The sequence below is a fragment of the Spea bombifrons genome, chromosome 4 (genome assembly GCF_027358695.1).
Source record: "Spea bombifrons isolate aSpeBom1 chromosome 4, aSpeBom1.2.pri, whole genome shotgun sequence".
NCBI classification, from domain to species: Eukaryota; Metazoa; Chordata; class Amphibia; order Anura; family Pelobatidae; genus Spea; species Spea bombifrons.
In genome coordinates this window covers 41,087,835-41,113,346 of record NC_071090.1, presented here as the reverse complement: position 1 = coordinate 41,113,346, position 25,512 = coordinate 41,087,835, and the positions used below count along the sequence as shown (strand labels likewise).

At 40.3% G+C, this 25,512-nt stretch overlaps 1 protein-coding gene across 1 annotated transcript in view; it reads right to left on the bottom strand.

The window, feature by feature from the left end:
- The window catches only part of LOC128492590 (dynein axonemal heavy chain 3-like), a 428,956-nt gene that overhangs the window by 56,418 nt on the left and 347,026 nt on the right, over positions 1-25,512 (bottom strand). The window contains exons 62-65 of the mRNA XM_053465187.1: positions 8,787-8,990; positions 7,827-7,957; positions 3,584-3,776; positions 2,539-2,717 (exon numbers count right to left, since the gene is read on the bottom strand). Of these exons, the coding sequence (XP_053321162.1) occupies positions 2,539-2,717; positions 3,584-3,776; positions 7,827-7,957; positions 8,787-8,990 (707 nt within the window). The remainder of the gene's footprint in view (positions 1-2,538; positions 2,718-3,583; positions 3,777-7,826; positions 7,958-8,786; positions 8,991-25,512) is intronic.

Sequence of the window (25,512 nt, the reverse complement as noted above, 5' to 3'; positions counted from 1 at the left end):
GTGATTTAGGGAAAGGCAAAGATGGCTCAAGCAGGGTGTTTGAGCCTTGGGGACCAAGATGACACAGACAGGGTGTTTATGAGACAAAGATGGCACGGGGCGGGCTGTTTGGGGACAAAGATGGCTCATGCTGGGCTGTTTAGGGATAAAGATGGCTCACGCTGGGATGTTTAGGGACAAAATTGGCTCACTCTGGACTGTAATCTGTTTGTGTAACCTGGGTGCTGGTCAGGTTCTATGTGGGGAATGTGGATGCCAGGGCTGGCCTTTAGGGCGTGCGACCTGTGATCTATGCCTGTAATTTAGTATCTATAACTATAATAAGTTTTGTGGATTCCAGGTGTTTTGTGTTATTCTGTTGATGTGCATCTGCTATGCTATGTTCCCATACATTTATGTATACCTGCAAATATAGGGTTTGTATGTCAGTGTGGCAAATATGTTTTTTGGTGTGGGAGCAGAGGGAGTGATTGCATGCTAGGGAGGGGGGCCCAAGGAAATGCTTGCCTAGGGTCCAATTTTCAATATTTAAAAAAATGTTTTTGTTGCTGTTTCTTCCTATATTTAATGTATTACACATACATTATTTCTACCGTGTTCAAGTTATATATTATTGTACGTGTTTCCAAAAAAATAAAAGAGATGGGGAGAAAGTGGGGTAGGGGATAGTGAGGAAAGAGGTATCTGATGGGGAGAAAAAAATGGGGTATCTGATGGTGAAAAAGGCTACCCCCACCAGAGTTTTAGGGGTTTCTACGCCCATGGACATCCTTGCATCAGAGTTTAAAAACTGACTGGTTTAGCTATTAGGTCAACCTTACAAGCAGAAAGACCTTTATTGATGATGACTATATACCAGTGCTTCATAACCAACCATAAAGGTCACTTAAAAGATGATATTGATATTACTAATTGAACAAATATAGGCAATCAATTGCTCAACTAATTAGATAATCTGTTTTAGAAATATTCTGAGAAATGCTTTTAGAAGAAATTTTAACGAATTATATATTTGGGTTAGGAGGTATATCATTAGATAAATACATAAATATTCATTGTGTTAACTGTCAAAAGCAAACTTGTTACATATTTAGTATATCGTGCTTTCTTGCAATATATTTTGACATACAGGGGTATAGCTGGGGTGTCTTCCTTCCTAGTAGAAAAGTGTGCTTCCCTGTAAAAGACCTGAGGATTTGTGCCTTTATCAATACATCAGAGATATTTTATATCCTGGGCTACTCAGTTTGTAGCTACTAGAGTGTGGCAACTGGAATGCATTAGTGTATTACCGGTACTTCAATGGCAGCTAACATTTAAGGTACAATAATAAAATAATGAAGACAAAAAAAGACAAGTGTATAGAAGTGCCCCGAAAGATGATGAATGCTGCCCTGTATCATGACTTGGGCAACACCTTCCTGAAATCACCGCATATATATATACTACTAATGTTGTCTGCAGTTCATAATTATAGACCTTTCTAAGCAACAGTAGAGTAGATAGGTGAGAGATGCTCAGAAACAAGAATGCTTCAAGATTCATATATTATCCAATGGTGTTAACTGTTAAATGAATACATACTGTAGGCATTGAAAACTGCTTCCAGACTGTACTCAGCATTGATTGATTTACAAAGAGGAAAAATACATTGAGATTCCTCTCAGTTTCAAGCATGTCCTGGATTATTTTCCATCTAAGGTCCTTAGGGCCCTAACAGTGCAGGCTTTTGGGATATCCCCACAAGAGCCCAGATTGCTCATTAATTTGCACAGCTGGATCTGTCAGAAAGATTGGAGTGACTGATTGACCCAACAGTGCTGACGTGAAGAGAAACTAAAAACCTAAATCATTTCGAAGACTGTGAGAGCTGTAGTTGACAGCCAATGGAATTTATATTATTAACCCTTTTATTTATTATTATTATTATTATGCACACAACCTGTGAATGTAGAAATTACATATGCTTCTCCTGTGTGTCCACATATTAATGTCCCCCTCCTCTTTTTGTTAAGCAAACTATAAATAACCATCAATAGGATTACCGAATGTATTGGGCAATTTCAATAATAAAAACATCTTATGAAATATGCATATCTGCTTAATCATAGCAATAAAAAAAGATTACAGTTTTGCTTAAGCCTTAATATGCAATTATATATACTTAGGGCTGGGGATATTTGTTAGGGAACAAATATTGCATGTCAGTGACTAGGATCAATATTCAAGCAGGTATTTCCCTTTAGATATAAGAACGCCTGACAGCGAGAAGACAGTGTCCATGGGAACAGTTTCTCTCATTAGACATTTTTACGCCTGAAAACACAGGAAAAATTTGTTCAGCCTTGCAGTAACTACTGGTACGTAAAGCAAGTAAAAGTTACTGGAAGACTGTCTAATCTTAGCGATTGCACTCCTGGCAACTGACAGAGGAATTAAAAACAGAAAGACGATGCTACAGAGAAGCCATGTTATTCTATCTCCTTTCACTTTTCGACGTAATTCCAATTCACTGCTTACTTTACCATAGATACCTACCTGTTTGTAAAATAGTCATTAAGGTTGGTTATCCTTTCCTGAAGGTTCTGTGATGGTTCACTTTTGTTGATGGCATTCATATACACATTAATGAACCAAGCCAAGGAATACTGATACATAGAGTTCAAGTGTGCCAGGTTCGAAATGACAAAGAATATAACACTGGAGTGGTTTGCAACCTAATAAAATAAATTTGATTTTCAGGAGCAGTACAAAATCATATGGCAAAGGCTATTCTTTTACTGATGTCCAAATTTTAAAACATATTCATTCCAAAATACTAAAATGTAATACTCTGTATCTGATATGCTATTAGTCTGATGTACTAGACCATTATATGTTAGCCAAAGCTTTAGTAAATTTTGTTGCTACAAATTTAAAGGATGACTCCAGGCATCAAACAGACTTTGATGCGTCTAAAGGATGATCATCACCTTTAAATTTACGTTTTTCTTTTATCCATGCAAATGCATATAGAGATTTATAAGATTCCTCTCTATACCTTTGTTCTCTTCCCCTAGATGTGTTCAGCCTTATGCATCTTCTGTGCAGTGTTGCACATGCACACAATTCTCACCACTAACCAGATATAACCAGACTCTCCACATGTCTGAGCAGAAATTTCTCCCATACATTTCAATAGGAGAGCTTTCTTGCCAGTCATTGGCCGGTTTAAAACTATTAGAAGCCAATAATAATATTGGCATACCAAGGAACTCTCTCTGTTTGTCCTGGAGTCTCTGAGCACTGTATCCTATGCCCCTGGGTCACTCTCCTCCCAATCCTCCACCAATCCCCTCTTACTTAATACTATTCGGGGCTAGCCCCAGCCTATCTGTAGCTAGCCACTACCTCAGAATGGGGACAGTGTCGGGTGAACTGCCCTGGGAAGTTCCCAGGTATGAATATTAGTTTCATATTTTGTGATATATATTGTTATGATTTTTGAATAAGGCTTCATAATTCAAGACAAATCCTAGTTAAGCTAAATGTACATTTATATATATATAAAGCTTTAAGTATAATAGTGTGACGCACTACTTACAGGTCTGTAGCCATCTCTAGTCTCATCAATTTGTTTTTCAGTCTTCATTGTTATTTCCTGTTTCTCGTGGATCTCCTGGGATAATGTCTTGCTGGAGGAAAGAATGTCAATAGCCCGCTCGTCCTCCAAGATGTTTCCTTGTGACAGAGATAACACTTCCAAAATCTGATCTTCTATCTCTTTCAACTGTTTTCTGTTATAAGAAAAGTCATTTATTTTAAGAATTTGGAAAATTTTGTATGTGTGATTCAAGCAAAGTCTAGGCCTATATATTTTATCTATTTGCAGTGTAAAAATGACATTTTCTCCCAAGTAGGTCCTCACTGTAATGTAATTGTCATAGATTCTTAAGCTTGTCAAAATCCACCCAGCTTGCAAATCTTGCCTCCAGTAAATTATTCTTTAATGGAGTCTATGAGGAATTCATCAGGGTTTGACTTCAATGAATTATTCACCTATGCTTTACAACTTTTAGACAGAGAACACCAGTTTCTACCCTTTGGATTTTGCTTTTGGATTTTGCTAAAATTGAATCCAATATGTTACATATATATATATATATATATATATATATATATATATATATATATATATATATATATATATAGTACATATTTATTTTAAGTAATTTGTTGGGCATATCATTTTGTAATTGAGAAATGACTCAAGGTTAAATTTGGAATTATTTTTAAGATACTATATTGCATTTTGTAATAAAATATATATTTTGCATGTTTTTACTAATATTTTAATATCGCCACCAAGGTTGTTATAAAGGCTTCCATGTAGTCTGCATGGATTGGTGCCACTTTGTACACGCATTTGTCATTGGAGAATGAAATTGATAAAATGATTTGATCTGATTCCCTGCAAACTCACAGTTTAGTGAGTACCAGTGGTGTACTTAGGGTGGCAGGGGGCATTTTGCCCCAGGTGCCACTTATCAGACGGGTGGTACAGATCTCCAGCCTAGAGACTGCGACCTCCCATGGGCTGATGAATTTTAAGTATAAATTCATTTTATTGCTATGTGAACTACTATGCATTGATGAAAGGGTTTAATCATCTATGTTATTTATACAGAACTGGATTTTATAGTTATTTTACAAGAAATTAACAATAAGTCACATACTTAATAATAAATATTGGCGCAGTATAAATGACAGTGCTCGATACAGTAATCAAGGTTAGCTTTGACAAAAAGTCTTAAGTCTGGGTGTGGCTAATATGCAGCTGCCTTAAAACATTATATTATACAAAAACTACAGTCATGGCCATAAGTTTTGAGAATTACACAAATATTAATTTTCTACTGCTTCAGTTTAGATGATGGCAATTTCCATATACTATATACCCTATTTGCTTGATTATAACAACCCTGATTATAAGACGAACCCCCAAAATTTGAATATTAATTTAGAAAAAAAAAAGCCTTAATATAAGACTACCCTATAGGAAAAAAGGTTTACTAGTACATATTAATTCATACGTAAACTATTTTTTCATATTTAAGAAGAACTATGCTTAAGAAAAACGCATTTCTTGTTTTTATTTCATTTTATTTGCCAACCTGCCCCTCCAGTTATGCTAATCTGCCCCCAAGCTTGCCACTCCCCCTCCAAGATATGCCTTATACCCCCTTATTTGCTACTCTACCTCCCTGATATGCTGTGTCCCCCAGATATGGCTTATACCCCCTATATTCCACTCTGCCCTCCAAATATGCCTTATACCCCCTTAAATGTCGCTCTTCCCCCAGAAATGCCTTATACCTCCCTATACACCCCCAACTTACTAATGCACCCCCAGACTTGTCCCCCGTGCTTCAGACTCCCTGGTGTCTAGTGGGGGCAGCCTCCGCTTCTGCCGGCACTTCCGCTGGGGCTTCTATGATGGAGCACCAGTAGGCCATGTCATTTCGGCAATTGGTCATAGAAGCCCCAAAGGAAGTTGCCAGAGAGGAGGATCCAGGACCCTTGCAGCGCTCTATTTGAGGTCCGATTATAAGACGACATAAAATGTAAGACGAGGGGTATTCTTCAGAGCATTTTTTTCTGAAAAAAACCTTTTCTTATATTTGAGCAAATACGGTATATACCAGAATGTTATGAAGAGTGATCAGATGAATTGCAGTTAATTGCAAAGTCCCTTTTTGCCATGAAAATGAACTTAATCCCCAAAAACATTTCCACTGCATTTCATCCCTGCCCCAAAAGGACCAGCTGACATCATGTCAGTGATTCTCTCGTTAACACAGGTGAGATTGCTGACGTGGACAAGGCTGGAGATCGCTCTGTTATGCTGATTGAGTTAGAATGACAGACTGGAAGCTTTAAAAGGAAGGTGGTGCTTGGCATCGTTGTTCTTCCGCTGTTAACCATGGTTACCTGCAAGGAACCATGTGCTGTTTTCATTGCTTTGCACAAAAAGTGCTTCACAGTCTAGGATGTTGCTGCTAGTGAGATTGCACTTAAATCAACAAGATCATCAAGAACTTCAAGGAGAGAGGTTCAATTGTTGTGAAGAATGCATCAGGGCTCCCAAGAAAGTCCAGCAGAGGTCTTGAAAAAGAAGGGTCAACATTGCATAAACCTAATGTAATTGTCAATAAAAAGCCTTTGACACTTATGAAATGCTTGTAATTATACACTGAAGCAGCAAACGTTGTGAAGACCAATACTTGTGTCATTCTCAAAACTTTTGGCCATGACTGCACAATGGAAGATCGGAAGGATGATGTCACAGCAAGCGCCCCTATATTTCCGTCCGTTCTTCTGAGTGCAAAATGCAACACTTGTGGTGACGCCCTCTCCTCTGATCAGTGTATTTGAGGGAGGACATCACTGCAAGTGCCACCATATTGCCATCAGTTCACCGCTTGTGGTGACGTCCTCTCCCTCGATTGGAGGATTGGGCAGGACGTCACCGCACCACTGCAATTTTGTGGAAGTTGCCGAGTTATGTCTGTGGAGATACAGATGAAAAAAGAGGATACCAGATTAAATATTGAAGGTTGAAGATGGAATAAAGAAGAGAGGGGAGAAGGAAGAACATAGAAGAAGATGCGGAAGTGGTTGGCAGAAGTGGCAAAGAAGTATGGAAACATTTAGAGAGCATGAGAGAGAGTGAATGAGAACGACAGTATAGGTGAGTTAGAATGAATGTGGGCACCGGGCCACGAAGTACGCCCCCAAATTTTTGGCCCAACCGAAAGGGCAAGGAACAAAATTTGTTGCCCAAAAGCAAAAGGCCAAAAACAAACCGAAACATGTGTCCGAATCATTTGTGGCCCATTTGCACACGTCTACTTACTACATACTTGAAGGACATAAATCTTCAATAAAATTGGGTATATAGCTTGAAGATGGATAATAAGATATCTTATGTTCATATAAATGATAAGCCACAATCTATATTCAAATATTCAATCTACTGCATCTCAACGATTGCACTAGATTTTAGTTTTTCTTGTTCTGAACAGAGAGCAGCAAACAACTGAAATCAATATATTATGTGTGGGTGGTAGGTGTTTGACAGTTACTATAATGGCCTTTTGCTGATAAAAATGTTTCTCATTAGCCAATCATTACCAGGAGGGCTGATAGGAAAGAGCCTCAGACACATTCATTGCAAAAAACACAGCACATCAGTGAATTAATTGCTAAATATATAAGAAAAAAACAAAACCTAAGAAACTTGGGTGTGGGTCTGGTTGAATTATAGTTATGGGTTACATCTTTTGCTTAATTATTTATTTTAGATGATTGGTTCTAAATATATAAAGTTCCAGGGGAAGTCCCCAATTACATTTAAAAAAATTTTTTGGAACTCTAAAACCAATATATTTCTTCTGAGCATGCATGCTTATACTCTAAACATTTTAAATTAACTTATATCTAGTTAAGAAAATTCACTAGGTTCCTCTCTTGGTAATAAAAAATAACAGACTGCAGGAACAAATCATTTATATTTTGTGATTCACTGTTTAAATAAGTAGCTCCCTCGAGAGTTTTATAATTTCTGTGTGGTATGCATTCCGAGGCTGTACAACTCGGAGAAGACATCATAGCTCGTGTATCTCCCAGGGTATCTCTCAGGGTATTTAAGTGTTGTATATCTGGACTGAATGCAACTTAATCAAAAGATATAAACTGTTAACAAAGTGTTCTTAAAAATAAAAGAATGTACCATACAAGAGCTAAATTACAATGATGGCAGCCAAAAATGTAAGCGGCAATACTACCTGGTCTTTGCTCCTTCTAAGTAGAGCTGATTCTTCTTGTCTTCTAAATCAGGTTTTTCTTTAGCAGCAAGTATTGTTAATAACTGGTCTTCCAAGCCAATTGGTGTAATCATAAAATTAATAAGGGTAACCTGGGAGAGTACGGGAAATTGGTTAAATCATTTCGCACAACAGCATTTTTATTTTCAGAATGGTTAAATGGAAGCTCATTAGGAGTACCTTTTGTGCATGATGGCCTACACTTCAAAAGCATAGCATTATTCTTGTAACTCAGTTTATCCTTTCACACATACATTTTGGGTGAAAACTTCAAAATTAGGTGGTAAAGATGCCCCTTTATCTAGAAATACAATGTTCACTGGATTTTGATATTGCATCCACTGGTTGTCTCTAAGGGTCTATCAGATCTTGGTGGTTTCTACACCCTAATCTATAATATTTACATTAATCTATAATTTTTCTCTGCCATCATAGTCGCACCCTTCCTTTTTGTGTAATCATGTCTATAGTTATTTTTTGAGAAATATATTATTTTTGGTATTGTTAATGTTATTTATTGTCAATTACATCCCTAGGGTGGTTAATACTGTTTTAATAGTTCTTAATTTGCAAACTATACCCACAAAACTCTTTAGACAGAACAAATACTCAGCTCTTTTAAATAAATGATCATGGTTTCACTTTAATATCAGCCCAACGTTAGCTACGAAAAAGCTGTACTTATTTCAAAAAGCTGTAAGGTTTAATTAGAATAAATATCTAGTCATAACCGTGCTGTTCCACAGCTGTATTATTTTGACATCCACATAAATATGAAACTAATACTATTAGAGCTGGGAAAACAATCCCACAGTCCAATTATAATTTCTCAGTACTTCATTCATTATCAATGTATTTGCATTCCTACCGATTTTTACTAATTCCTATAATTTTATTGTATGTTGGAGAAGGAAAACATACTTTCACAGACACTTCAGGAAGGTAATGAGGATTTCGGAGACGGGTGGTCATGTAGAGTTTAAAATCCCTGCTGTAATGAATTATAGCCTCCCCAAGACGAATATATTCCACTCCGTTCTTTTTAAATGTCTGTCTTAGTAGCACTGGCTCCAGAATCGGATCAAGGTCTTCTGTTATATTTTCAATTAGCACAGGTGTCCCAAACTAAGGAAACAGAACAAGTATTTTCAGATGGAAACCAATTTGTATTACCGCAAGCAAAGAAATACAGACTTAATTCAGGGAAATGCTGTCAGGCATGTGATGTCATTAATGTTTTGCAGCTTGGTAACACTGGGGATACGATCTTGTGACAAAATGTTTAACCAGATAAGAAATGTCAGTGCAGTTTGTTGCTTATTTGGTTTATTTCTGTGCTGTGTGTTTATAAAATATTAAAATAAAAAATACAAAAATAAAAGAATAGTAAAAAAAAAACAAAAAAAACTATTTCATGACTAGAAATATAATATCTGCAAAGAACTGCCAGTTGTCAAAGGGCTTAATATAAGAGATTTGTCAGTTATTTGCTTTATCGATTTTACTTGCACAGTATGTCATTGGTGGCCTTTGATTTTATTTCTGCAGAGGTCACACAGTGTAAAGGAAGCAAAATAAACTAGAGCTGCAAGAAGAATGTTAATGAGACTAAGGTCGCAGCGATCACATGGAGCGCTATAATAATGCAGGGTTAACAATAAAAACACAAAATAACAATGTGCATAGAGGATTTCTTTGTAAGTGGATACTAACCCTCTGAGTACAAGAGGGCTACATAGCACCTTACACTTTGTGGACAAATTCATCTGCTGGTGCAGTACTTTAACAGAAATCCCTGCATTCCTCTGCAGTTTAAATTGTTAATATTTGTTTGGATTCCTTAAAATAAATTCTTGTTTTGGATTATTAATATGTATGTTGATATATTCAGCACATGTACAATCTGTGTTTCTCTTTAAAACATTTTATTTATCCTAAACGTTACTAAATTCAGAGAGGTATTTGAAAACAGAGATATGTACACACTATTAGGAGAGTGTGCTAAACTAGATAGTAAACTAAATACTGTTTGGTATTTTTCTGGTTTGACTCCCTGATTGGACTAATATGTTCTAGCATGAATTTACCATATACCTGTTAGTAAATAGAATGAGTTCATCTGGAATGTAAACCTAAAAACATGGGCACCCACTGGAAATACACAGGACTAGATTTTATACCAGAGGTGGCAAAACCCCAGCTCTTTCGCATGTAATGTGCAGCTCAAGGAAATATGTTGGCAGGACCAGCATGTTTTAGTGCCAGCTCACTCAGGCCTCAGCAAGACTCTCTTTCAATGTCTCCATCCCTTCCCCGCAAACCCTTTTCACTATCCTGTCTCCTTTTTAGCAGCTTCGCTTTTTATCTTCTTGTTGCAGACAGATTCACTGAGAAAGAGAAGCATTTCTGTACCACTCTTTCTACGAGAATCTGTATGCATTATTCTGGCTTCTTAGAGCACTCCCACAAAAGGAAGAGAAAGTGCTCCGGAAAGAAGAGAACGAAGAAAGAAGGCAGAAGAAAGAACACAGAAGAAGAGGCAAGAAGTGAAGTTGCACGAAAGCAGACAGGGACATGATTGCAGTTGGCGAGAAGGTAGGTAGAAATTGAGAAATAGAGTAACAGTATATGAGACCATGGAAGTGACTGAGAATGTGTGAGTAAGAGTAAGTGAAAGTGTGAGAATGTGTAAGAGTGAGTGTGAGAATAAGTGAGTGTGAAAAAGCATAAGAATGATTGAGAGTGTGAGAGAGTAAGAAAGAGTGAAAGTGTGAAAGTGTGACAGAGTGGGGGTGTAAGAGAGCATGTAAGAGAGTGATTTAGTGAGAGTGTGATAGAGCATGAGAGTGAGTGGGAGTGTGAGAGCATGCATAAGAGTGCGTGCAAGTGTGAGAGAGCATGAGCAAGAGTGTGAGTTAGAGTGTGACAGCATGAAAGAGCATATGAGTGAGTGAAAATGTGAGAGAGTGAGGGTGTGAGAGTGTGGTTAAAAGTGAGTGTGAAAGAGCAACAAAATGCAATTTGTGCCAAAAATTCATACAATGACTCTAAAAGCAAAATTAACATTTCTACAAATGCTCTTTTTTCAGTTAGAGGATGAAAATGAATTAATGTGCCTATGTGTGGGGTACAACTTATTCTTTGGAGAGCGGTAAAATTAAAATATTTACTTCTGCTATATCTTCTTGAAGACTGATGTTGCATATGTGATCTCAAAACAGGTAAGAATGTAATGCTTACTGGTTTCAAGTTAGCCCCATTCTTTAACCTTTAATTTCTTGACTGCAAACTGTACTTAGTGACAAGAAAACATTCTGGCTAAAATTATATGCTCAAATAAAACCATATACTATTTGTTAACCTGTTTTTTTGTATACCAAACTGTGACAAAATGAAAACCAAACTATTAACATTTGCATCCCAATGTGCAATTCTGGTAGGCATGGCCCTGACCCCCATTAAACAACTTTGGGATGCACTGGAATTGAGATTGCAAGTCATGTCTTCTCGTCCAACATCAGAGCCTGACCTCACAAATGTTCTACTGGATGAATGGGCACAAATTCCCGTAGAAACACTCCAAAATCTTGTGGAAAGCCTTCCCAGAAGAGCGGAAGCTGTTATAGCTGCAGAGGGGGGGACCAACTACATATTAAGTCTTTGTATTTAGAATACAATGTCATAAAACTTCCTGTTGCTGTAATGATCTGGTGTCTCAATACTTTTCCTCCTCCATCTGTTTCCATGATGTTTTATACAGTTGTTCTTAACCTTTCTGGCTGCAGATTTAGGCAGTAAGGGCAGCAGATCTAGAAAACACAGGGCCCTGGTGTGAAAATTGTCCCGGGGCCCCCCAACTTCACTAAGTAACATGTCCCACAGTGCCACCTTTTGTCTCCCCCAAACAGCATGTAATTTTCACATTTGTCCTCAAGCACCTTATCAGTGCCATCCTAACTGGCTGGGCCCTCTAGAGAGATCGGAAAAATCCCTCCCCTTGCCCCCTGCAGATGCACATGCCCAGGGGTAAAAGAAGCAGTTTCTTGTTCTAAAGGGGTTTATTTTCTTTCCTGCTTACTTTAAAAAAGAAGAATACACAAGCAGGCTACTCCAACCACACAGAATTTGGTTATGCAACATATACATGTACTGGTTCATTTTTTTGTTTGTTTCTAAACATTAGAACAATACAATTATTACTCTAGAATTAGAGGGAGGAGTAATAATTAGATAGGTTAGACAACTAGTAAAAGGAAATTACATAATGCTTCCAATGAGGTGTACCATGATCAGGTACATGTTATTATACTGTTCTAGTTTAACACACACCATATACACACCTGACTTTCTTTTCAACAGTGCCTCCTACATTTTTTTATATCTATATAGTTATCATTCTATGACACCACGGTGCTATCCCCATCATTCTTTCATTAGTGATCTCATCTTTAGCTTCTTTCACCAACTTCCCTGTCGCCTCTTTATTGTGTCTCATTCATAAAGCAAAAACATGTTTAGCTTTGAAGAATGAACTGAATTATTAATGGAGAATTACCAACAGAAGACCTTTGTGTTGAATATTTTCATTTACCAGCAAAACTCAGCTCCTTCCCCTGGGAAGTATTAGAACAATGTTGCTCGATTATTTCTTCTTTCTGTCTATACGTCTGAATTGCCAGCCACTGGGGACTTTGTAATAGATGTGGGGTGTTTTGACAATACAGCCACATAAGAAGCCTCAGGTCATCTATTCAACAGCTTAAGTTAGAAGAAAAGATAATCAACCCTAGAGGGGTGAAAAACTGATAGATATATCCTAATAATGCTAGACCCTGAGAAATAAAAGCCCTGGAAAGAAGAATCGATGCAGGGCCGCATGATGGTGTATGTAACGGTCATTGAATATATGTAACCAGTTTAAGTGCAAAAGGCATTACATATATCTTACTGATTGGGCCTCAATAAAAGTGTGTCGGTCCCCAGGAAAGATCACAGAGTAGGGTGAAGTTAGGTAAATCTGGGTTTGTTATCTTATAACAGACTAGCAAGCAGCATTAAAGGCCCTGTCTCACTATATATAGTATTTCATGGTAGTCAGAACAGCCCAGGAGTATTAACAGGGCTGCTGGAGTGGATGGGAGTTCATTAGGATATGGAGACATTCAGGATAGGGATGTTTGGGCTTAGATCACAGCTTGTGATTCAACATCAATAAAAAGGCTGCTTTATTGGGCATGCAATATCATTAGCATAAATAGTACCCAACGTTCAGTTTAGTGGGGAAATGCTTAATCCTCTTATATAACAAACAAGATGTTTGTAGAGATCATTACAGGTTTTCACTTAGCAACAAAATGTGCTGCTAAACATAATATGTCCTAGTCTTTGGTCCACAGGAGTATCTGGAAACGTGCAGGGTCATTGGTATTTGAGAATCACCATTAAGAAACCATATACTGGTATATATATATATATATATATCTTACCAGGTATACCAGTTCTGTAGTGTTATATAAGACAAGTAATTTTATGCATTCAGACTCTTGGCTGAAATTGCTATTTTAATGCATTAAAATTTTATATATATATATATATATATATATATATATATATATATATATATATATATATATAGATTACAGTATCATACCCTTTTACTACTATCTGGCATCACGAAACATAGCTTAAGTGGTTTATGTTGTATCTTTACTTAATGTAGCCCTTATTGGTTGCTAAACCTTTATAAGACAGATGAGTTATGTCAACACAGTTGATGTAATACAGTGCAGTTTATGTGCGTGGCACTCATGTATGAGGTATTCCAGGTTAATCAGATTTTCCATATTGTCCTCTAGTGAACACTATCATACAAGAAGATTGAAGATATATTATACATCATTGTACTTTCCATATGGTTCCTTGGAGACCATTCATTGTTACAGCAAAAAAAAGCGTGCTCATATGTTTTATATCCTTAAGCGTTGCAAATTCAGATTATTGCCATTTGGTACTTTATCAATCTGCTGGATTGCAGGATATATTATTACTAACATTATTTTATTTATTATCTGTTTACAATTATGGTCCTAAAGGAGTTCCTTTTTTTGACACTGTGTTAAAGGGATGTATATTGGATTTCCACTCTTGCTACTTGTAGTTCTGGGGATATTAATTTTGAATTTGATGTATCATTTTTGTTATATTTTACATAACAAACGGATTACAGCCTTTCTTAAGAATTTAAAAATTTGATCATGTGTATGTATCACATTTTATAAACAAAAAATATTTTCAATATGGTGCTGAAATATCTAAATTTTTTGTATTTAACTTCTTATTTTTATAATTACTGATGTATTTATTTGCTAGATTGTTTGCTATCTAATGTGTCTAATATAAAAAAAAATATTCATGCATCCTGGTGTATTCTTTATTTTTGGCGGATGGTGATCTCCTTTAATGCATGCCTCCTTTAATGAATATCTGATGCCATGTGACTACTTTACAAATGGTAAATCCTGGTATGAACCACCTAACAGTGAATCATATTATGGGATCCATGCAACAGTAAAAGTTCCATAAAATGCATAAAACTACTTTTTACAAGGTCGCAGTTCTAAGCAAATACAAACAAGCTTCTTGTCAATAAAATAGGAGACTCACTGAAGCTTTACTCAGGAGTTAACTGAAGTGCTGAACTGAGAGGAAACGTGCAGAGCTGCAAATGTAAGAAACTCAACAAATTGCTCAGAATCAGGGTCTGAGGATTTCTGCTCCAAGAACACCACCTTCATACTAGAAAGTTAAGATGGCACAAATATTGTGTTCATGTCACTACAACTTGAAAGATCCTTAATGGCTACGGCTAAGTGAAATCCATATTAGTGATCAATTGTTATGTCTGCTAAAAAAAAAGTTTGTCATTATTACTATATACATCTATGTTTGCCTTTTGTGTAGCAGGGACAGACTGAGACCTGTGGTAATGCCCTCTCACCTTTCCTGTGTCTGTCTGCCTCCTCTCCTGTAGCCCCTCTTTCTCCACCTTTTCTTCTTCTGCCTTGCCTTTTTTCTCCTTAGGGAACGAGCGGCCTTCTGGTCCAGAAGTGGGCGTGGCTTCGCTTCAGCTCTGAGAAGCCGGCACTCCTCATGTTATACAGGGAGCAGGTGTGTGCAGACCTGCTGCCCGCCGAGCCCCACTCCCCTGATTTTGGGCCGGTCATGGGGGGACAGGGACCAAAGTGTGTGGGCAATTATAAAATGCTACATATACACTACATATATATATATATATATATATACGGTAGACATGCATTTTTAACTACATGGTATGTACTTATCTCTTTGAAGTAAATACTATGATTGAAATATGATTTCAAAATAGCTGAATTGGCGGTTATTTTTCATTCTTTAATATTAGCCCCTGCTACCTATATATATATTACACTCTGCTGCCGATATATATTAATATTAGACCCTGCTGCCAACAGGGCCGGCGCCTCCAAAGTAGGAAACAGCATTGATCAGCTGAATAAGACAAAAACCCAGCTTTGCATGTATAGATCAATTGGAATTCACAGCATTAAAGGTACAGATAAACCCCCTAAATTACAGGCATAGATCACAGGTTGCACACCCCAAAGGCCAGCCTTGGCATCCACACTGCCCACAAAGAACCTGACCAGCACCCAAATTACACACATAGGTTGTGCCATCTTTGTCCCCAAACAGCCCAGCATGAGTCAACATTGTCCCCAAACAGCCCAGCGTACCATATCTGTGTCCCCAAACAGCCCGTCCTGTGCCATCTTGGTCCCATAAACACTCTACCTGTGCCATCTTTGTCCCATTAACACCCTGCCTGTGCCATCTTGGTCCCATGAACACCCTGCTTGTGCTATCTTTGCCTTTCCACAAATCAAGTATACACCTATGATTCACACAAACACTTTTATAGTCACTCACTTATTCACACTTTCATTCACACAATCATTTATTCATTCACTCTTTCACACACATGAATTACACATATTCATTAATGCAGTCAATACTTAACTCTCTCACTCATTCACACAATTCATCCACACATTCATTCATACTATCAATCAATCACACAATTCAGCCACACATTAATTCATTTATTCTCTCACTCATTCACACAATGCATCCACACATTAATTCATTCTCTCACTCATTCACACAATGCATCCACACATTAATCCATTCATTCACTCACTCATTCTGACTCTTTATTTTAATATTCTTGCTATCTTCTTTCTCACTCTCTACCCCCTTTCTCCCCCTTCTCACTATCTACCCCCTCCCCTCTCTCAATATCTACCCAATTTGTAGTTCACTTACCTTACAGAAGTCCTGCGGTGGGAGCACGAGGCCTCTATCTTGCTGCTCTGCCACGACCAAGACAGAGGCCTCGCAGAGGAGAGTGAGGGAAGCGGAGCCGTTGCTGTAAACTTATTCCTGAGTGAGCACTTGGTGCCCCTCTCTCTCCTCCACGTCAATCACGGCGGCACAAAAAAACCCCGGCTGCTCCTGTAGCCCCTCCCCCAGACCCTTGCGGTCCTTCTGTCCCTCGCGGTCCTCCCGACTCCGGGTCCTTCCAATCTTTGTGGTCTGTCTGACCCCACCGGGCCCCTCGTGGGCCGCCTGACTCTCCTGGGCCCCCGGTCCATGCCCGAGTGCCCGCTGGGTCAGTCTGCCCCTGTTGCGTAGTCTGAATTAATAAGGTTAACAGTAAAGGACCCTGGGAATTAGCATAGCTGAATGGTCAGGGCATATATATGAGTGTGGGTGAGAGCTGTATGATTGGTGTATGCAATTTTTGGGGGGGGTCCCATGGGGATAAAGGGTGACCTGGGTCAGTGCCACTTTTGTGTCCTGAGCATGTTTGATGGCTTAGGAAGCATGGAGCTTGATTCAATCTTTGCTGCTCTTAGGGCTACTGCAGACAAGGACGGTGGCAGGGCCATTTGCAAGCATTTTGTTCACCCTTATGCCCAGGCTGAGGTGCCTGGTGGGACTGTGGAGGCCTTATCTAGAGGGCATGCGCCGGTTCACCTGTGCACCCGCCCTTCTGCTCAGTTGAGCCCTGTGAAGGTGGCAGTGTCTCACTACCGTAGCAGGAGCCAGCTCCAACGAAATGGTGGCCGAGCGGGAGATTGTGCGGGTCCTACTAGGCTACACAGGCAGGGACACTGCCTATCCAAAGAGGATGTCACATCAACAGATCCAGAGGTCCTGGAGCCAGGGCATGCGGCTAGTGGGGTAAGCAGGCCCACACGGAGGGGCCAATTGTGGAAAAGTCAGGGAGCCTCTGATAGGGAGGCAGATGCTCCCCTTCTGTATGGGGCCTCGAAAGGTGTATGGCTCCTCAGAGGTGGAGGCTTTTGGTACCCCTACTGGTCAGTTGATTTTGCAAGGCACTGTATCTGTGATGACGGCACCTGCTGCTGGTTGCTGGAGGGTGAGTATGCTTCCCCTTGCCAAACACCCAGGGAACCTGAGGTTGGGGAGTTTTTGCAGGCGCTTGAGGGGTTCCTAAATAGTTGGGAGTCTGGCTCCTGTGCAAAACTCCCCGGGGCTCCAGGGTTGGGTTTGGATATTCAGCTTTGGTCAATGATTGGGAACCATCAGGGCAAACAGGGCAGGCCTTTGAGGCGCCTTCCTTGGCTTCCAGATCGGTGCAAGGGGGGCGACAGTACCGCAGACCAGCGATGCGTCAGTTGGGGGGTACCACAGTGAGGTGGGAGCGAAGGGCGATGACCCCAGTGGACGTCACCGTGATGCTGCCGTGGCTAAGCCGTTTTAGGAACTGCAGGGCAGTGCAGATTTTATTAGTGGATCATCTATCTTCGGATTTGGTTAGGAATTTGTGTTTGGTTTTTGAATTTCCTAGTGTAGTTCGGGATAAAATTGCTAAGGAGGCGGCTGTGGGCTGGATGGCTGGTCCATTCTCTGCCCCTTTTATAGACAATTTGCGGGTGTCTCCTTTGGGTGTGGTCCCCAAACAGAAGCTGGGAAAGTTGGGTTGTTTGTGTTTATATTGTTTCATATTTGATATTTATTATTAATGTATTGTTTTTGTTATTCTTTTTTTTTTTTTTTTTTTTTTTTTTTTTAACATTTATTTGAAAACAAATAAATCCAACATGCGTAAAGCGGTACAATACACATCACGGCACAGAGACAACGATACATAAAATGATTTGAAGATACTGCGAGATACAATTCGTGTCATAGTATTGCATAGAAACAATAAAACAAAAACAAAAAAAAACAGAACCGCGGTCTCTGAGTCGATGAGTTATGTTGAAGCGAGCCCCTCCCAGGTGGGTAAAGGGTCGTTGCGTAGTACGGAAGAAATAAAAAGAAAGAACACATAACAACAAAATACACGGTACTTGCCATGCAAAAGGAAAAGAAAAAAAAAACACACATAATGCCCCTGCGGTATCGCAAAAGACGCCGCGAAACATCAGGTCCCTCTACCCCCCACATTGTCACGGAGCCACCACATACTCCACACTTTAACATGGGAGTCCAAATGATTCGAGGCCTCATGAGCCGCATGCTCATATTGTTCATTCTCTTCAATGAGAGAGATCAAGTCCTCCTTGGAGGGAATACGAGCCGATCTCCACAGTCTAGCTATCAGTGTTTTAGCCGCTATAAGCACGTGCATAACAAGCTGACGAGTCAATTTCCCTATACATTTGGGGAGCATATCTAACAAAGCTATTTTCGCATGAGGTAATACTCTGTAAGGGAGCAAGCTATTAATGACATCGAAGACTATGGACCAGAAAGGCCGAAGTTTGACGCAATCCCACCAGACATGGAGCATGGAACCAGGAGAGTTGTGGCAGCGCCAACATAGGGCGGAGGCATCTGAAAAGATGCGACCCAAACGAGAAGGAACCAGGTACCAACGGTAGAGAACCTTCCTATTCACTTCCCAGTGCGATACACAGCGAGATACACCCTGTAAATTACGAAGGGCTTTGTGCCAGTCCTCCAGATCCAATGGCGTGCCCAGCTCCTGTTCCCACTTTACCATATAAGACAGTTTGGTGCCTGGGCCAAAAAACGTACGGTAACATACCGAGAGGGTATGTCTCAGATAAGGGGAGGAAAAACAATGCTTCATTAAAGGGTGAGTTTGAGGCACAGGTATACCAGCGGGCAACAGTTGAACTAGAATATGTTTCACTCGAAGATAAAGAAACAAGTCGCCGGGCGGTAGAGCATATTGGGCCTGAAGAACAGCGAAGGGGCGTAAGTGTAATTTGTCATATAGATCATCAACCGAAACTATCCCCTTATCCTTCCAACGGTTCAGAGACAGATAAGGTGAGAAGAAATGGAGAGAAGTGATCGGCATTCGGCGCCTGACCCAGGGGGCAGGTAAAACAGGCAACAATTTCCTGTCCCAAATACCGAAGGTATGTTGGAGAACAGGTCCTGTACAGGGAAGCTTAGGCCTCTCTCGCTTATAACACCACAAGAGTTGACGATAATCATAAGGCAAAAGAAGGTCATTTTCCAAATCAACCCATTTTGGGGTGGGGTTTGCGAACACCGTCTGTAGGGCCTGGGTCAGTCTAGCGGCATCATGATAATATAGCAAATTAGGGGCACCCATACCGCCGTGGAAAACAGGCATATAGAGAATGCGCTTCGCAAATCTGGGCGGACGGTGCAACCAGATGTGTGCATTGAAGGTTCGCTGATACAGTAACAGAAGGTGACGTGGAACCGGCAGCGGGATAGCACGAAACAAATAAAGGAGTTTGGGAAGACACATCATTTTAAGGGAGACAATACGCCCCCACCACGAAACTTCAAATTTGCCCCATCTATGTATATCCTTCGTTATAGTGGCCCAAAGTTTATTATAGTTATATTGTACTAAAGAGTGGACAGATTTTGTCAAATAAATGCCCAGATACAGGATCGAATCGGTACGCCAATCAAAGGAGAAGGTCTCTTTAAGGGAGGCAAGCACATCATGGGGGAAGCCTATAGGTAGCGCTTGCGTTTTAGTAGTGTTATTTTTATAATAAGAGCATCGACCATACTCGTGTAACAGGTTCTGAAGATGGGGGAGTGCCGCAGTCGGGTTTGAAATGGCCAAAAGAATATCATCGGCAAACAACCCCAGTTTATGCTCGAGAGATGAAGAACAAAAGCCACGAATATCCGGGGAGTCCCTAATGGCGATGGCCAGGGGTTCCAGGGCAAGCACAAAAATCAAAGGAGACAGCGGGCACCCCTGTCTCGTACCATTAGTAATGGGGAAAGGGGCAGAGTGAAACCCGGCATATGACACCTTAGCATGAGGAGAAGAATAAAGGGCCAATACAGCTCGAATAAAGGCTATGGGGAGTTTGTAACGAAGGAGAACCTCCCGCATGTACGCCCAATTCAGGCGGTCGAAAGCCTTTTCGGCATCAAGGGAAAGTAATAGCATTGCGGCTTTGGACCGTTGTACTTGTGAAAGAATGTTAATGAATCTACGAGTATTGTCCGGGGCCTGCCTCCCCATAACAAAGCCCACTTGATCCGGGTCGATTAGAGACGGTAAGACCTGATTTAACCGGGTCGCTAATATTTTGGAATACAATTTAATGTCAGAATTAAGCAAAGAAATTGGCCGAAAGTTTTCACATTTCGTCGGTGATTTGCCTGGTTTGGGAATCGTTATAATATGGGCGTCTAAAAGCTCGGTCCGTGCCGTGCCTTGAGAGAAAATAAAGTTAAATAAGCAGGTAAGATGAGGCGCTAATTGTGGACAAAGGCTCTTAAAGAAGATATTAGATAAGCCATCAGGACCTGGAGCCTTGCCAGCCCTGAGGGCTTTAATTGCAGTTTGAATCTCATCTACCGTTATCGGCTGAGATAAAAGATTCTGTTGGGCCTCCACCAAATGGCGCACCTTATGGGTATCTAAAAAGTTATTAATGTCTTCCCCCCTAGGTTGATGCGTATCAGCATCCTGATTAAGGTTATATAGCGCATGGTAATATGCAGCAAATTCCTCAACTATGGCTTTTGGATTGGCAACCCTATGTCCTGATTTATTGAGAACATAGGGAATTGCGGATCGTGCTGCTTGGGCGCGGAGTTTGCGAGCCAGCATAGTGTCAGCCTTATTACTTTTACGGTAAAATAGCTGTTTCGATTTCCTCAAGTTAAAAGCAGTGTGCTGTAGAAGATGCGCCCGTAGTTCCGAGCGAGCCTTGTGCAGCGCCTGCGCAGAAATAGTGGTAGGATTGGCCTTATGCTGGGATTCCAGAGAGGTCAACGCATGCAACAACGAGAGGTAGGATTCCCTGCGCAAACGCCGAAGTCGGGAGGTATGTTGTAGGAAATGGCCCCGGATAAACGCCTTATAAGCAGACCAAACCGTCGGAACGTCTACCTCAGGGGTATAATTAATAGCGAAAAAATCCTTAGTCGCCGTGATGAGGGTGGAGACAAGTTCCTTGTCATTAAGCAAAGAGTCGTTTAAACGCCACGTTCCGTAACCCCTAACCGCTGCCACCGAGGGCAAGTCCACGAACATCGGAGCGTGGTCCGACCACGTGATATCACCCACAACGACCGATTTGACATCTTGCAAAGTGAGCTTATCTACAAATACAAAATCGATCCTGGAATAACTATTATGGGCCTCAGAAAAAAACGTATAGTCCCTCTCTGTACCATGTAGGATGCGCCAAGAATCATATAACCCATGCTGTAACAAGAGGTCCTGAAAACCCGAACATAATCTACGTAGGGGCGCACTGCGAGCCCTGGGAGCCGAAGAGGATGTATCCCATACTGGGTCTAAGGGGAGGTTAAAATCCCCACAGACCAAGATGCGACCCTGTTGGACCTTAGATAATTTCTCAAAGCACATTGACAGGAACGGGAGTTGGTCAGCATTAGGCGCGTAGATACACGCCACGGTAACAACCTGTTGATTCAAGCGTCCCACAATAAAAAGAAATCTCCCTTGCGAGTCGGAAACCTTTTTAATCAATTCAAAGGGCCAATCTTTGTGAATAAGTATCGAAACCCCTTTCGTTTTAGTAGAGGCCATGGCTGAGTAGTGCGTAGGGTACTGGCGAGAAGAGAAGGACGGCGGGTGGGCATTTAAGAAGTGGGTTTCCTGTAGGCATACGACAGCGGCGTGGGCCCTGCTGGCCTCAGACAATGCCAGACGACGCTTATGAGGGCTATTTAGGCCTTTTACATTCATAGACATAACCTTAAGAGTATCCTGAGCCATAATAGTGAACACTAAAGGGACAGCAAATTATGTGTAATAGAAACATAAGAATAGGAGCTGAGAGCGGGGCATAACCGCAGGCACCGTGTAGAACAGAACATAGAAAATAAAAAAACAAGAAAAACCAGAACAACCAAACCAAAGCAGGTGATAGCCACCTATGTGTTCTCCATACAGCCCCCGTCACCAGAGAACTGGGCACTAGCCCCGGAGCGTGGCAGCCCATAATAGACGAGCACTAGGAGTGCAGTCGTCGTTCTATAACCCCCGAAACAGACAGGGTGTATATAATACAATGGACGCAATGGGAGAGGTACAAAATGAAAAGGTAACAAACGTTTTGGAAACCCCGTGCCCATCTGCACAGCATAGAAAATAACTCACAATCGCATTAGAGAACAACTGTCCCAGGCCACTCAGATGACCCATAGGGGCCAACGGAAGTAGCAGAAGTCCCGCAAACGATCATCCGTGAGTTGCAGCAACGGTCAGCGGTAAGAAAAAGGGCCGGGAGGGCGACCTATGGAGCCCATTCGCGCCGCATCTTGATCAGGCGTTTCTTGGCTGGAGGGATGGACACGTCCTGTGGAAGAAGGACACCCTAGGAACGCAGCCTCTCAGGACAGTCAGAAGGAGAATGAATCGCATGCGTAGCGCCGTCGATAGTAACCAATAATTTTGTGGGATAACCCCACCTGTAAGGGATCTTATTCTTCTGCAGAGACTCCAAGAACGGTTTGAAGCTACGTCTCCTGGCAAGCGTGTAGGCAGAGAGATCAGCAAACAAAGTGATGTGCTGAAATTCCTCCGGAATTTTCTGTTTCTGTCTCACGGCCCCCATGATGGCTTCCTTCGTTTTAAAAAAGTGCAGCCGGACTATAGCATCCCTAGGAACTGAAGTAGGAAGGTCTCGAGGTTTGGGCAACCTATGGCAGCGGTCAATCGTGAAATCCAAAGCAGCATGCGTAAGAGGGAGAGCTTTGAAGTAAGAGAGCACATAAGGCTCCAGGTCAGACGGCTGTATTGATTCAGCAATGCCTCTAAGCCTGATATTATTCCTGCGGGAACGATCTTCTAAATCCGCTACTTTTAATAAGAGCTGGGTATGGTCATCTTCAATGGCGCTATATTTATCAATCAAATCATTATGGCTTATGCAAAATTCCTCCATTTTCTGCTCTACATGAGCAGTTCTCTCTCCCAGCTCCTGCACATCCCTCCTAATCTCTTTAACAGCATTCGTGAGGTCAGCATGTAAGGACTTACGGAGTTCTTGAAGCAGCTGCTGCATGCCTCTCATGGTCACAGGAGCCTCCACCTCCTCCCCTTCACTTTCTGAACTGCGGTCACGAGACGGAGACGCAGAGCGGTGGGCGCCGCCATCTTGGGTCGGCATGCCGCGTTTCCCCACTCGCGGGGAGAAGAAGTGTGCCGGCTTGTCCTGCCCTCGTTTGGGCTTCTGAGACGCCATGGTCACCTCACTGCACCGTTGGTAAGGTATAGTGGAGCTTTAGAGCCTCTCCCAAGCTGCGTTCAGCCGCTTAAACACCCTGTTGGAGCGGAGCTAACCCGCCATGCGTCCGCTCTCCTCCGTCGTTCGGCCTTTTTGTTATTCTTTTGATAAAAGTTTTATATTCAAAGTTTTAGGCTAACACAGGGCATATTCATGTTGTTTAATAAAGCTGTGGTCTGTTTTATATCAAAGAAAGCTGTTGTGTGGTAATTGGTGGGTTTCTGGTTATTGGGGGGTTAACAGGTATGTTAATTTGATTTCAGCATTATCCCCACTACCTTCATACATGAGAATATTGAGTTTATCTGTACTTATAGGTCAATCTATCTATCTATCTATCTATCTATCTACCTATATTTGAGTAACTACACCATTAAACATGTTTTACTTTTCTAGGTCCTGTTGAGTGTGATTATTTCAGATCCTTATACTTATCTCCCACTTGCTGACTGCTGCAGGGCTATATTTATTTAATATAATTTGCCCACAGGACATCCAGGATTATTTAAATAAATGCTTGTTAAGGCAGTCTTCAGGGAACTTTAAAATTCTAGGATATATAAAGATCTCTGCTTGAACATAGGTGATTTAACAAAATTTCATTGAACCTTTGATTAAAACAGCTGTGCTGTGGTTATCCATGTGTCCTAGTACTGGATTGTTTTTGGAGTCATTATATTTATATATTTAATTTTATGTTATAATGTATTAGGGGAATGGGGCACAATTTATACAAATATGTACAACCATGCAAAACACAAACAATGAGATAAAAGGAGATGGTGCTTGGGCTTCTGAAAATATACAGTTTTCATAAAGTGAGACGAACTGATACCAAACAAACACATTAAATGGTACAGTGGGAAAATGATAAAGGCATGGAATAGAGAGAACTGGATCTGATACCTTTTTTCAAATCCTGATTGCAACTTGTAGATTCATAGTATAGCGATGAGTATGTTTATAAATGTTTGTTTTAAAATGAATATGAAAATAAGCTGCATTGTGTTCAATATTTCTTTCCTCATACCTTAAGGAAAAAAGGCAGTGGCAGCAGGAGTATATGGGTTCCATCTGATAAATGACCAAACACCTTGTACCCATCTCTAAATATATTTATATACATTTAGATTAAACAGGATGTTTGTATATATATATATATATATATATATATATATATATATATATATATATATATATATATATATACTAAACTTGGTTTCGTGCAGAAAATTGGGCACTTAGGACACAAAATGTTTGCCATTATTGTCATAATATATATCAAATAAACAACATATTTAATAATATATTCTGTAGGTGCTAGAAAAAAATATCCTAGATCCTTGATATTATGATGTTGTATTTACTGCACTTGAATATGTTTGTAATTTACGACTAATAACATCAATGAAATTGTTAAAAAAAAAGCTTTCACAGCATAACTTAATAAGCATACATTCTCAAGGACATACTACTACTACTACTACTAAAAATAAGAATACAAACAGTAGATATCCATTGAATAAATTATATTTCTTAATCAAATGGAAGAAAAATATTGTTTCTTGCTGTTAAGTCAGTTTTCTCATAAAGTACACAAAAGCGACACACTAACATGCAGGCAATTGCTCATAATATTTCCAAAATTATAGGAAATGATACAAAGCCAGGAGATATATACTGAACAGGTGCCTTGGGGTCATAAATCTTAATAAAGAGCAAGACAAGATGACAGAGACTAACAAGGTAATTATAACTTAAATGGTGTAACGTGTTACGAATTAACCACATTTTCTGAAGGCTGTTTCCATTTCAGATTTCAAGTTGACAACAGTGCTGGA